At 34.6% G+C, this 13,039-nt stretch overlaps 1 protein-coding gene across 1 annotated transcript in view; it reads left to right on the top strand.

Annotated features, from left to right (window-relative positions):
• LOC148941951 (ubiquitin carboxyl-terminal hydrolase 43-like) overlaps positions 1-13,039 on the top strand; it is an 84,679-nt gene that overhangs the window by 55,398 nt on the left and 16,242 nt on the right. Inside the window, exons 8-9 of the mRNA XM_089102988.1 lie at positions 2,562-2,870; positions 5,834-5,974. Of these exons, the coding sequence (XP_088959114.1) occupies positions 2,562-2,870; positions 5,834-5,974 (450 nt within the window). The remainder of the gene's footprint in view (positions 1-2,561; positions 2,871-5,833; positions 5,975-13,039) is intronic.

The following is a 13,039-nucleotide window of genomic DNA, read 5'->3' as shown; positions in this document are numbered from 1 at the left end:
AATTAGCAAGGTATTGAGGAGGGGGCTAGCTGCCCTTCATATACGGAGTAATTTCTGTTCGTTTTGAGTCTCGATGTTGCTCCTTACTTCCAGTTAAAAGAAAAACTTGTTTTTTATTTAATTTCTGATCATTTTTCAAATAATGTCTGTAAAGCAGGCTCCCTCTTCATGAAAGATTTACCCCCCTTCCTCACGAGAAACTCCTCCATGGAAAGTTCCTCCCACGTTAAATACCCCTCCGCAGGGTTCCCAATTCTATCTTCGCTGAAAAACACTTTTAAACAATGGGTAAATTTTGTAACTTACAGCCCTTTTCCCCAGGGTCTGTGGGGGGGGGGGTCATATTATCCTCAAACGCGTAGTTATTGAACCTTTCAACTATGCTGAACAAAATGGCTATCCCAAAACCTTGATCAGATGACTTTGGAGAAAAAGGGGCATGGGAGGGGGACAGGCTGCCCTTCAATCTTTTGGTCACTTAAAAAGGACACTAGAACTTTTGATTTCCAGTCAAATGAGCCCTTTCCCGATTTTCTAGGATTACTGGTTTGATACGATCACCCCTAGGAAAACATACAAAAAAACAAAACAAATAAACACGCATCCGTAATCTTTCTTCTGACAAAAAAAAAGCAAAATTCTACATTTGTGTATGTAGGAGCTTGAAACCTGTTCATTAGGGTTCTCTAATATGCTGAATCTGATGGTGTGATTTTCAGTAAGATCACTTGATGTTTTCAGGGTGTTTTTCCCCTTTTAAAAAATTGAGCAAATTTTTCAGGCTCCTAACTTTTTATGGGTAACATTAAACTTAATGAATTTTATATATTTTGAATCAGCATGAAAATTCGATTCTTTTGACATATTTATTGTTATCAAGGCATTGTTTCTTAGAGTTTCGGTTACTATTGAACCGTGTCGCTCCTTACTTACAGTTCGTTACCACGAATTATTTGATACAGTCTTCTTCTGTTAGACAAAAGTCATTGATAGTTCATTGAATATTTTAATTGCGGCCATCTCCTCCTCATTGTAAAAATTTGATGACTAATCAATAGATGTTTGTCGTTGAGGCTAGTCTGTGTTGATGAATTTAGTCTACAAATGTAATATCAAGCCTATTTTGTGGTAGCTTAAACTATGAAGAGAAGACGAGCGGTAGTTATAAGAGGCTGATGCCTGGCATGTATCAATCGATTGTGGAAGGGTGGGGGGGGGAATATGGACAAAAAGTAAAATTTGGGAATTGCATGGAAAATTAGAGAAATTATAACCTCTTGGGATGTTCGTACTGGTCGAGAATCCAAAGACTCATGTCCTTTTGTATGTGTCTCGTATAAATGTCTAGTTGTTAACTTGAAATTCGACAAAAAAAAAATTTCACAATTAATACTAATTTTTGTTTATGTATCTGGCATTGCATTTTTTTTTTCATTCTTCTTGTGTATCTCTGCCGTTTAAAGGTGAAGGCCATTTTTTCGGGGGAGTGGTGGCGATAATAAATAATGATAATTTGACTTAGAACTGCCAAAAGATTTCCGAAAATTTAGAATTACGATGGGGACCCTGGTCCCGAGCCCCCCTCCCCTATTCTTACGTGACTGTTAATGGCACGTATTTTCTTATTTATTATGGAACGTATTTTCCGGGTGAATTACAATTAGGCCTAGGTTTACAGCTGAATCAGGTTCTCATTGATAATATCTCTAATACATTAGCTGTTTTAATAGGTTTATGACCCGAAGTTAGCTACGTTCTAAGAATTCTCTTGATTAGTCATTATTTTCTACTAAACAATAATTACTGTATTAAAGTAAATTTTTTTGTAAGTATTATTTTGAAAAGTTAGTTTTAACTAATATTATTGTCTGCTAAATTACTCTAAACAATATAGTCACATTAATTTGAGTATAGTCATTTAATGTCATTCGAAATACTTTGTTTTTAGAAGATTACAGAAATTATAATAAATGTACGGTAGTTGTTTCCAATTTTTGTGTCTATATTTTCCTTTTTCTTTTGATTATCTCCATTTCCTTTCTCTTTCATTTCGTTTTATCATTTTCCCACTAAAAACAGTTTACCTTACTATATACTGTTTCTTCATCTCTGCCCTTCTTTCTCAAATTCTTGGTATTTTTTTGGCTTTTTTGGCCCCTTTTCCCCTGAATCCCTTCAAGCTTTTCCCTTCCCTCCTTTCTCTGGGTCTTGTTCCTCCAAGCTTTGATTCTGCTTTAAAAACTTCTATTTAAATACAGCATGAAGTCTGAAAGTTTTTTTCTCTCTTTTGTACCTCTTTTTTAATTGAAAGTGATTGGTGTTGCTTGATATCGTTCCTCTGGAAGTGCCCCCCTTCAAATTCTTATGATTTTTATTAGTTTTTTTCATTAGTTTTTGGTATCTTTCGTAGTTTTTTTTACCCCTCTGCCCCCTAAATTATGTGCTTCCGCCTCTCGCTCTTCCAAACTTTATTTCAGCTTAAGGCCAAATGGCTGTATTAATGAAAATATGAAAAGCCAATAGTTTTTTTTCTTTTTTGTATTTTCTTTTTCTTTTGTTAGGTACCTCTTTTTCAAATGAAAGTGGTTGACCTTACTGGAGTGTTGGACTCGTCGGTCGTAAGCTACCTTGATCATTCCTTACAGCACCCTCTTTATATGGAGTGTGTTGAAACAGCCCTGAGTATTATGGAGGACCAAAAGGATAACATAGCAGGCCCAACTCATATCAAACTAGAATTGGAGTGGGATAAGGATACAATGGACGACTATATTGTTGAATCTGATGAAAGGATTGAAGATCATTCTAGTGTCAAACGTCTGACGGAAGGGATTGAAGAAATGCCTGTTACGCTTGAAGAGTGTTTAGATGTGAGTATTATGTAACCTTGCTGCAAATTAAGGAAGATATCTTAGCTCCTTCCCCCAAAAAACTACAACAAATGAATTAATACATATTAATGGTCTAAAAAAATGAAAATGAGAATTGGGTATGGAAATGCCAATGACATCATTATGATAAGATCTCTTTGACATAAAACGTAGAAACGTAGTGGAACTATTGAAATGAAGAACAGGAAAAGTTGTTTTCAATTTTTTTTTATAATTTTTTTTTCTTTTTTTTATACCCTAAGCCCTTCTTTTATTCTCTCTATGCCTCTCTTTTTTCTTACTTTCTGCCTCTCCCTGGAAAAAAAAAATGTAATATCCGTTGGTGTAGAGTATAATCAGATACGCCCAAAGAAGGAGATTTAGAAAGAGGAAGCCCCCGCCGCCAAATACTTTATTGCAGATCATCATCCTAAACAATTACTTCAGAAAAACTTGAGATTTTCCTAATTTTGATAGTCTAATTTTTGACTATTAAATAGCTGAAAGACTTGCAAATGTTTATTTTGTCATAAGCTAGTAAAGTGTGAGCAGGTACACCCACAAAAAGGGGCTTAGAGAAATGAAGACCCCTCCCCCCCCCCACACACATATCGCCACAGTACTTGTGTTGCAGATAATCGTTACAATAACTGTTACAGAAAAATTTGATACTTTACTCCTTTTGACTTTTGAAAAAATAAATGGCTAAAGAATTATTAATCATTATTATGTTTCTTCAACAGCTTCGGTGAAAAGTGAGTGAAAATTATTCGAAAGTAGTCCCACTACAGTTCATCTAATTGTGTCCAAGGTAAACTTTAGTTAGACCAAACAATTTTTAAAAGCTAAACAAGGTCTTTTTCCCAATGTGTAAAAATATAAATATGTTTCCATGACAACTAACTTAAAAAAAAAGTATCGAGTTGCTGAATTGGTTAAAGAAACTGTTGATTTATGCTAGTTGCTCAGCATTTTTTGTTTCATCTATTAACCCGTTTTAATTTGGCTATAGAGAAATTTGATCTACACTATTTTTGTGTGGACCTTTCTCCTATGATAGTCTTTGTCTTTGGAAGCAAGTCATGAATCAATTGTGACATAACTGCAATCATCATGAAGCGTCTGCTGACAAAAAAAGTCAACGCCATCTAGCGATGAAGCGTGTAATTAAAAGTCCTGACCGTTGTGGCAACCGTGGCAGTCAATTCTTGTTTGAAAGAATTCAAGAAATGTTTAAGATTTCTAGAATCCTTTTGCTTTCCTATGAATACCTTGTTTTTTTTTCAGAGTATGTTTTTACAGTTTGTAAAAATTATTGGGATATTCTAAAGTTAAAAAAAAATACTTTTAGGGGTTTTCGCTTATGGTGAACAACCAAAGCAGCACACATTAGTCCAAACCACGCTACTCAGTGAAAGAGTTACAGATAGGAAACTGAACAAACATAGGTGTGCGTATTGAATATCTTGAGGAGAATGGGAGTTGACGTCTCAGTCTTTTTCTTGGAAGGGGTGGAATTCCAAGAAAAGTCTATTTCGAGGTCTCTGTTTCAAATTATTCTCGGGGGGGGGGGGAGGCATTCTGAGGGAATTCCACCTTCTCGTATTATTATGGGTAGACTTTGAAAACTGAGTCAAGGCCGTATCTGGGGGGGGGGGGTTTGAAACCACCCCCCCCCTCCCGGTAAATTTTGTCCAAATCGTAAAAACGTTTCAAAAATGTATTTAAACATTTTGATGCGTTTTGGAACTCTTTGTACACCTCCCCCTCATCTCCCAAATCCTGCCCCTCCCCCCCCCCGGAACAAAAATCCTGGCTACGGTCTTGGTCAAAGCTCAGGTCACAAAAGCCGTTTGGCTTCAATCTTCCGTGTATACAAATATAACCTCACGTATTTTGTTTTTCTATGAACTGAGGGAAAAGCTTTGTAAAAAAAATTCAAACTTTACTACAAGCACTGTAGGACTACGAAGGATTTATTTAACAAACTTATTTCACCCTTAATATTATATAACAATATTAAAATATATTAAATATATATGTTGCATAAGTTTAATATAATGCTTTAAATACCGTTATATAAGTATATTATAAATATTTTTTTTTGTAGTTACTTACTTATGAGTAAAATTTTTATCTAACATTCCTATTTCTGACAACTCATTTTTGTTAAAATATTACTGAAAATAAAATGTGTTTTTAATAAAATAAAACAGATGTTTGTGGTCTTTGTCAGTTCTTTGTCTTTACAAAATAGTGAATTAATCATATCGATAAATTTATTTGTTTACTGAGATCATCATTTTCAGATGAGATCATCGCTTTGCTATTATATCAAATATTAGAAAACTGGGAAAATTCGCTGGATATATGTTTTTCAGCTCTTATTAAAAAAAAATTCTAAACCATTATTGCATTATAAGTAGTATCTTAAATTAAATTTAATGTGAACTTCCTATTACTACAAATATTATTTTGTTTAATCCATCAACCCAAGAGAAAAAATCTTACATTTCGTAAGTTCCATGGTAGAAACTGTTTTTTAATTTCATTCTTTTACGTCCTTCGTATTTTCTTAAAAAAATTACCAACAGGAATTTTTAAACATTTGCCCAGGTAATTCAAAAGACGCTATGTGAATTTTCATCAAACTGAAATTTGCATCCCATTATTTTGAACTGTATTGGTTCAAGTTCATTTTCGAGTATTTCATATGACTTTTATTGAATTAAGTAATACATAAAATTAAATATATATGTAATTAATTATCTGTAGGATATATAATGAATTATATTTAATTCTAACTAATTAGCACATTAAAAGCAAAAATAATAAATTAATAGTAATAAAGAAGTGATAGGTTCATAATAAATAACTTGATAAAATAGAAATAAATATTATTAATTAATTAATTAATTGATGAACATTAATAAATATATAAATAATATATGATTATTTTCTAGCTCTATACAAGGGCTGAACGACTCAGTGCCGATGATGCTTGGTATTGTCCTACGTGTAACAGAAAACAGGAAGGGGTCAAAACTCTGGGTCTCTGGTCTTTACCCGACATACTTGTGGTACATTTGAAAAGGTTTCGTCAGGTAAGCATTCTTTTTCTGGTTAAATATATCTCATGAGATAACCGGCTTAAGCCGGTTCTAAGCCGACTTTAGCACTTAGGTGTAGACTCGAGAAGATAGGTGATCCCCGTACTGCACTGGTATCTGGGATTATTGCTTTACCTGAGGCCAAAACAATTTCAATGATTTAAAGAACATGGAAATTGGAACTTGGAATGTTACGATGTTAAAGAAATGGCTATCGTATCGACACTTAGACTGACGAATTCAGACGATTCGAACTGGACTTATTAGGAGTTTCAGAAACTCATATCCCAGGGGTAGGAAGCATGAAATTAGGTGTTAAAGAATTTTTTTACTCAGGCAGGAAGGATGGAGTACATAGACAGGAAGTAGGGCTCACGATGAATAAGGAATTTGCTAAGTATAGCTTAGGCTGGGAAGGTATTAATAATAGAACACTAATTGCTGATTTTATGACTAGAAAGCTTAGGGTATCAGTTATAATAGTAAATGCCCCTGTAGAACTGACTGACGGAGATACTAGTGACACAGATGAATTTTACTTGCAGTTACGGGAGCAAATAGATAGGGTCCCAGGTAGAAATATGATGTTTTCACTAGGAGATTTTAACCCCAAGGTCGGTAGAAATAGGAATAGATCGTATTCTAGCCTAGGTAAATTTGATGCAGGAAAAGGAAACAGTAATGGATACAGACTTTTGCAATTTTGTAGGTATAACAATCATGTTATGACCAATACGGTGTTTGGTCAAAAAAGGATCATAAGTTAACATGGTATTCACGTGATGGTAAGACAGCAAACCTTATTGATTATGTTATAGTAAACCGAAGACTGGCAGGGTCAATACAAGATACTAGGGTATATAGGAGTGCCGTTATTGATGTTAAAAGTAAAGATCACCATCTAGTAGTGTCAAGGGTTAATTTAAAGCTGAAATATCGGAAGGGTAACTACCTCCCAGGAAGTTATGATGTTGGTAGACTCCAGGATGAGAATTTGAGAGAAACTTTCCAGGAACAGTTGCAAACTAAACTTGAGACTTTAAAATTTGACAATGTGGAAGATATTTGGAATAATTATAGAAAAATAATTTGTGAAGTTGCTTAAGGTGTCTTAGGGAAGAAAGCTTGGACTGCGGCTGAGAATATTACTGAAAACGCTTTATGTTTAATAGAAAGGAGAAGGGACGTGTACAAGAATTATCTGAGTGATAGACCATATGAAAATAAAAGGAATGTAAAGAAAGTGGAGAAAACATTAAAATATGAACTAAGAAGGTGTGAAATGGAGGCAATAGATAAAATTGCTGAAAATCTTGAAGATGCAGCTAGATGGCATAACATTCACGTATTTTACTGTCATGTCCAAAAGTTGGGATGGTACTATTGATCAGGACTTGTCCCAGATAAAGATAAAAGCAGGAGTACGATTATCGATAAAGAAAGTGTTAAAAAGAGATGGGCAGAACATTTTGAGAAGGTTCTAAACTGAGATAGAGTTGCAGGAAAAGATATAGAGGAAAATGAAAAAGTTTGTGATACCTTGGATGTGAAGGAAGATTTTTTTTGTGAGGAGGTATTAGTGACAGTACTAAAAGGATTAAAAAATAATAAGGCTCCAGGTGTTGATACTGTGATAATGAGTTTCTTAAATATGGTGGCTCTGAGGTTAGAAATAAGTTACTGAAGATTATGAAAATGAGTTTTGAAAAAGGGGAAGTAACTGACGATTTTAGGAAAACCTTAATTAAGCCACTTTATAATTAAGGTGATAAGAGTGAGTGTGGTACATATCGAGGCATTAGTCTGGTCTCTGTAGGTAGCAAATTACATAGTAATATGACACTTTTTAAACTGAGAGATACACCAGACAAATTTTTAAGAGAAGAACAGTGCGGTTTTAGAAAAGGTAGAGTATGTGTCGACTAAATTTTCACTCTTAGGTTAATAATTGAGAAGTGCCTGGGTTGTCAAACACCTTTGGTGCTCAGTTTTATAGATTATGAACAAGCGTTCGATTCTGTTGATAGAAGAGCTTTAGCAAAGGTTTCATCCTTGTATGGTATACCAGATAAATACATTAAACTGTATTTATCTGGTTTCAACTGAGTTTCAACTGTATTAACACTGCTGCTCTTAAGGTAGGAAATGAGGTTAGCAGCTGGTTTTTTATTAAATCAGGAGTTAAGCAGGGTTGTGTTCTATCCATTTTTATAGGATTATTTTGATGGACTTTGTCTTAAGGAGCATATGAAAGGCAATGGGAGACCACGGAATCAAATGGGGGGGGGGGGAGTGTCCTGGACTTCTGTTATGCCGATGATTTAAGTATCCTAGATGAAAGTGTGACCAAAATGAATGAAGTTTTAGAGGTTTTGCGAGTTCAGGGTGCTAGAATAGGTAAAATTAATGTTAAGAAGACTAAGTCACTAGGGCTAGGAGTAAGTGAAGGTGAAAAGGTGACGTTGGATAATGAAAAGATTGATCAGATGGGCAGCTTCACTTACCTTGGTAGTATTATTAGTAAAGACAGTGGGAGCAGTGAGGATTTTAAAAGTAGAATAGCCAAGGTTCAGTGGGTTTTTTTTTTCACAGTTAAAAAAAGTATGGAAGAATAGGAAGATAAGTCTGCAAACCAAGTTTAGAATATTAGAAGCTACAGTGATGACAGTGGTCAAATATGGCTCTGAAAGATGGGCGCTCCGAAAAGCGGATGAAGATTTGCTAGATGTTTTTCAGAGAAATTCCTTGAGGATTTTTCGGGGTACCCGGCTGACTAACCGTATTTCAAACAGTAGGCTGTACGAAAAATGTGGTTCGTTACCGCTTTCTAGGGCTATAATGGAAGAAAGGTTAAGGTGGCTAGGGCACGTTAGGCGGATGAAGGATGTCAGATTGCCAAAGATTGTCCTTTCCGGTCAACCGTCTAGGGCTAAAGGGAAAGCAGGTTGTCCTCGTCTGGGGTAGGAGGACGAAATAGAGAAAGATTTAAAGGAAATGGGAACTTCCTGGGAGGGTGTAAAAAGGGAGGCTTAAATAGATTCGGATGGAGGAGGAGCGTGCGTAGCTCTGTTGGCCGTAGGCGGCTTGGTGCTGCAGTGAGTTGTTAGTAGTAGTAGTAGTAGCATGAAGTCATCGTATCTTCGTGAAATACATGTAAATTTATACATGTATCAAATTATCGTTTTTCAAGAACATCCTACCTTTTATATTTAGCATACTAATTGTTAAAGCTGCATTTCAGATTAACGAAAATATTGACCGTTGAATCTTTCACACCAGCATAACTTGTCTTCTTGCTAATGAACGTATACTCTCTGATAAGTATTTGGAAACCTATTAACTCTGATGTTGAAAATACTCTGAAAATATTCACTTTAGTTACTCGCTGTATAACATCATCGGATTTTTTTTTTATAAGAGATTGGATGGGTATTATCGACACGTTTTAATTATAATTGGCAATTACATATACGACTCATTCAGTTAGTAATATGAAAACAACTAAAATAAAAAATAAGAAAAAAAGTAAGCTTTGAATTGTTTTATGTTGAAGAATTTGAATTTATCTTATCATTAAGGGAAACGCCCAAGTGGGTGAAGCTAAAGCATAAGTATATCAAGAAGGAAAAGATATTTTGAGGGTGTATTCCAGGTTGCAAACCATAGTAACTTTACTTTAACTGCAGAAGTCACTTTAAGTTGACATCCACCGGGAAGGGTTGTGATGTAACTACGGGCATATTAGGTTCGTAAGGATTCGTTAGGTTCGCAGATTATCTTCATGAGTTTCAATTGTATTCGTTACTCTTTCATTAAAATTTAGTCTTCAATATGTTTCCAATTGATAGTAATACCAGTGATGTTAATGGTTCAGAGTTAGTTCACTAAAGATGCCCATTAACTATCTTTAGTTAAAGTTACTAGAAAAGTAATTCCAGCTACAACGTAAATTCCAAAGTAAATTCCAGCTACAACGACTACGTCAGTTAGAATGAAAAGTTACTTTTTCGTGACTTTTAGCTACTTTTTATTGAATTTGGAATGCAGCCTTAGATAGCAATATGTTTGTTTTGAAACTACTCGGAAAATAACAGACTTGAGTTGAAACAACTACAGGAAACTTACAGGTGAAGTTTAGTTTAAGACTACTGAAAATTTTGACGGTAGAATCTTCCACACAGTATAACATAAGTCTTTGTGTTACGTTATGTAATTTTACGGAGTAAATTATGTCCGTAACTTAGACAGTGCGTACTAGACTTAAGCTCTACATAGAATTTTGCGCGACGTTAGTTCACGATACGCTATGAAAAACTCATGACAGAAACATGTAAGTTCTGAATGAGTAATTAATAAATTTGAACATGAATTAAATAAAATTATTCTATAAAGCCTTTCTTGCGTGATTAGAGCTTGGATCCTCATGTTCTTCCACATTTTTAATTTTTGAACAGTTTGCCTATTATGATTTTGAACGATGATCCTAATTATTTATAAATTTTTACATTACTTTATTGTGAAAGGACTTATTAGTGAGAAATGTTATATTTAACGTAATGTAACTACGCATGGGCGTAGGGAGGGGAGGGGGTGGGGGCAGGGGGGGGCAACTGCCCCCCCCCCTTTACACCTTCAAATTTACATTAGATATGGCTGAAAAAGCAGATGGTTTGGAAAAGGCAGTTGATAAAACTCCACCACACTATTGACTGCCCCCCCCCCTACACAATATCTGCCCCCCGCCCTAAACAATATGCTGCCTACGCCCATGTAACTACGTAGCATGGAAAATTACGTGAGGAGTGTGAAACTCGCTTCAAGATAATCTTAAAATAATTACATAGCCCAATTATGAAGACGCAACTGAGTTCTGTCCTATGGAAAAGCATTTGCCTTTAAATAAATAGATGGCGAGAATATACAACACCGTTTATGTTTTGTCTTCCTCAAATGCTGATTACGGCACGTTCTTGTAGTTACAATGGTCTATTTCTCCTTTTTCATTTTAGTACAATTATTTTCTTAAACAAACTAATTTACATTTTAATAATTTGAATGAAAAACGGAGAAGAAAAAAAAAATAATAAAGAAACAAATGAATAAACAGCAACGATAAAGATGAAACAAAAGCAATTTCGATATAAAATTCCGAAGTTCCAACAATTTTTGCATTTGAGAAAAGGTGATCTAATGTGTTCACGTGATATTGCGTGACGTAAGTGTTACGCAATGGGAAAGTCATCATAGTGGCAACACAACGTAATTTCTTGACGAATAATTAATAAATTTTGAAAATAAATCAACAAACTTTTCCTAGAAAGCATTTCACGCGTCATCAGGGCTTGGATCCTCATGTCCGTTCCACATTTTCTATTTTTGAATAGTTTGCATAATCATCAGTGCTTGGATTCCCATATCCGCTCCACATTTGTAATTTTCGAATAGTATGCCTATGATGATTGTCATGATTCTAAATAATGATTCTGATGGTTTATCGATTTGAACGTTAGTTTGTTGTAACAGGGCTTGTTTTAAGTGAGAAAGTTTATATGTAACGTAACTACGTAGCTTAGAAAATCGCCTACTACTACTATTAACAATTCACCGCAGCACCATGCCGCCTGAGGCCAACACACCTACGCACGCTTCTCCTCCATCTCAATCTATTCAAAGCCTCCCTTTTTACACCCTCCCAGGAAGTTCTCATTTCCTTTAAATCTTTCTTTATGATGTCCTCCCACCCCAGACGGGGGCGACCTGCTTTCCGTTTCGTCCTAGATGGTTAGTCAAAAAGAGACATCTTCTGCAATATTTTATTTTTTATTTACAAAATGTTCCCTAGCGGCCTCATCTGCTCGTTCGCTATAGCCATAGTTAATGTTACCGAATCGCATTTTTTGCACAGTCTATTGATCCACATGCACTCAGTTAGTTAGGTACCCAAAACCCCCCTTGAGCGCCGTCTTTTGAAAACATGTAGCAAATCTTCGTTCACTTTTCGGAGCGTCCATGCTTCACAGCCATATTTGACCACTGTCATCACTGTAGCTTCTAATATTCCAATTTTTTTTTTTAGAAAATCGCGTACGTAGTATGAAAGCCGCCTAAAAATGACGCTAAAAATAATTTCGTAGTCTAAGCATGAGGATGCAAGGTGGCTTGGTGCTGGGATGAGCTGTTTGTAGTAATAAAGATTATATATTGATAATTTGAATTAAAAACAGAGAAGAAAAAAAAACAAAAAAAAAACCAGAAAGACAAAACGAGATTAATAATAATAAGACAAAAACAATTTCGAAACCCCAAAATTGTATGTATTTTAGCATTGAGAAAATGAGTATAACGAGTATAATGCGTTTTACGAAAGACATGAGCTTCTTGTAATCTGAGAAGGACAAATAATAAAGAAGTTGAGTTAATGTGTAAGAAACAAGAAACAAATCAGATATTTTGGCAAGTTTTGCCAAGCCGTCTTGAGTATATAAAACTAGAAAAAAAAATATAAGAATGTTATATTATAAAAACATAAAGAAATATTTTGTAAAAATCTAAAATATAATATTTTTTAAAATTATGTAAGAATTTCTCCGTATTATAAAAACACAATAGAAAAGTAATTAATTTAGTCTAATTTTTAATTAAACAATGCCTCTCGCTTAGAAGATGATTTTTGCCTTGTTTAAATTTGTACAAAAACTTTCCAAAAACACATAAATAATGGTCAAATTATTAACTATAACACGGGGTATTGAGTGAACTGATTTTGTTATATACGTATTTGGTTATAGGGGGGGGGGCTGTCTTGCAAAAAAAAAATTGACTTGTAATGACTTTAAGGAAAATAAATAAAATAAAACACGTGTGTTCGTAGTTTCAGATGTGATTGAATTTAATATATGTGGTAATATTTCTAATGAACAATGAAAAGAAATTGTTATTCCTCCGTGTAAATAATACATAAAGCCCACTTCGTTCTTTACTTAGCTCGCCATCTGCGTTTTTAAGGATTGACGTTAACTGTAGTTAAATGGAATAGACATATTTTTTTTGTTTTGTTAA

This window comes from Artemia sp. Qi Xiang Cuo, chromosome 17 (assembly GCF_049724085.1).
Source record: "Artemia sp. Qi Xiang Cuo chromosome 17, ASM4972408v1, whole genome shotgun sequence".
NCBI lineage: Eukaryota > Metazoa > Arthropoda > Branchiopoda > Anostraca > Artemiidae > Artemia > Artemia sp. Qi Xiang Cuo.
The sequence above is the reverse complement of the archived record's forward strand: the minus strand, read 5'-3'. Positions and strand labels throughout refer to the sequence as shown.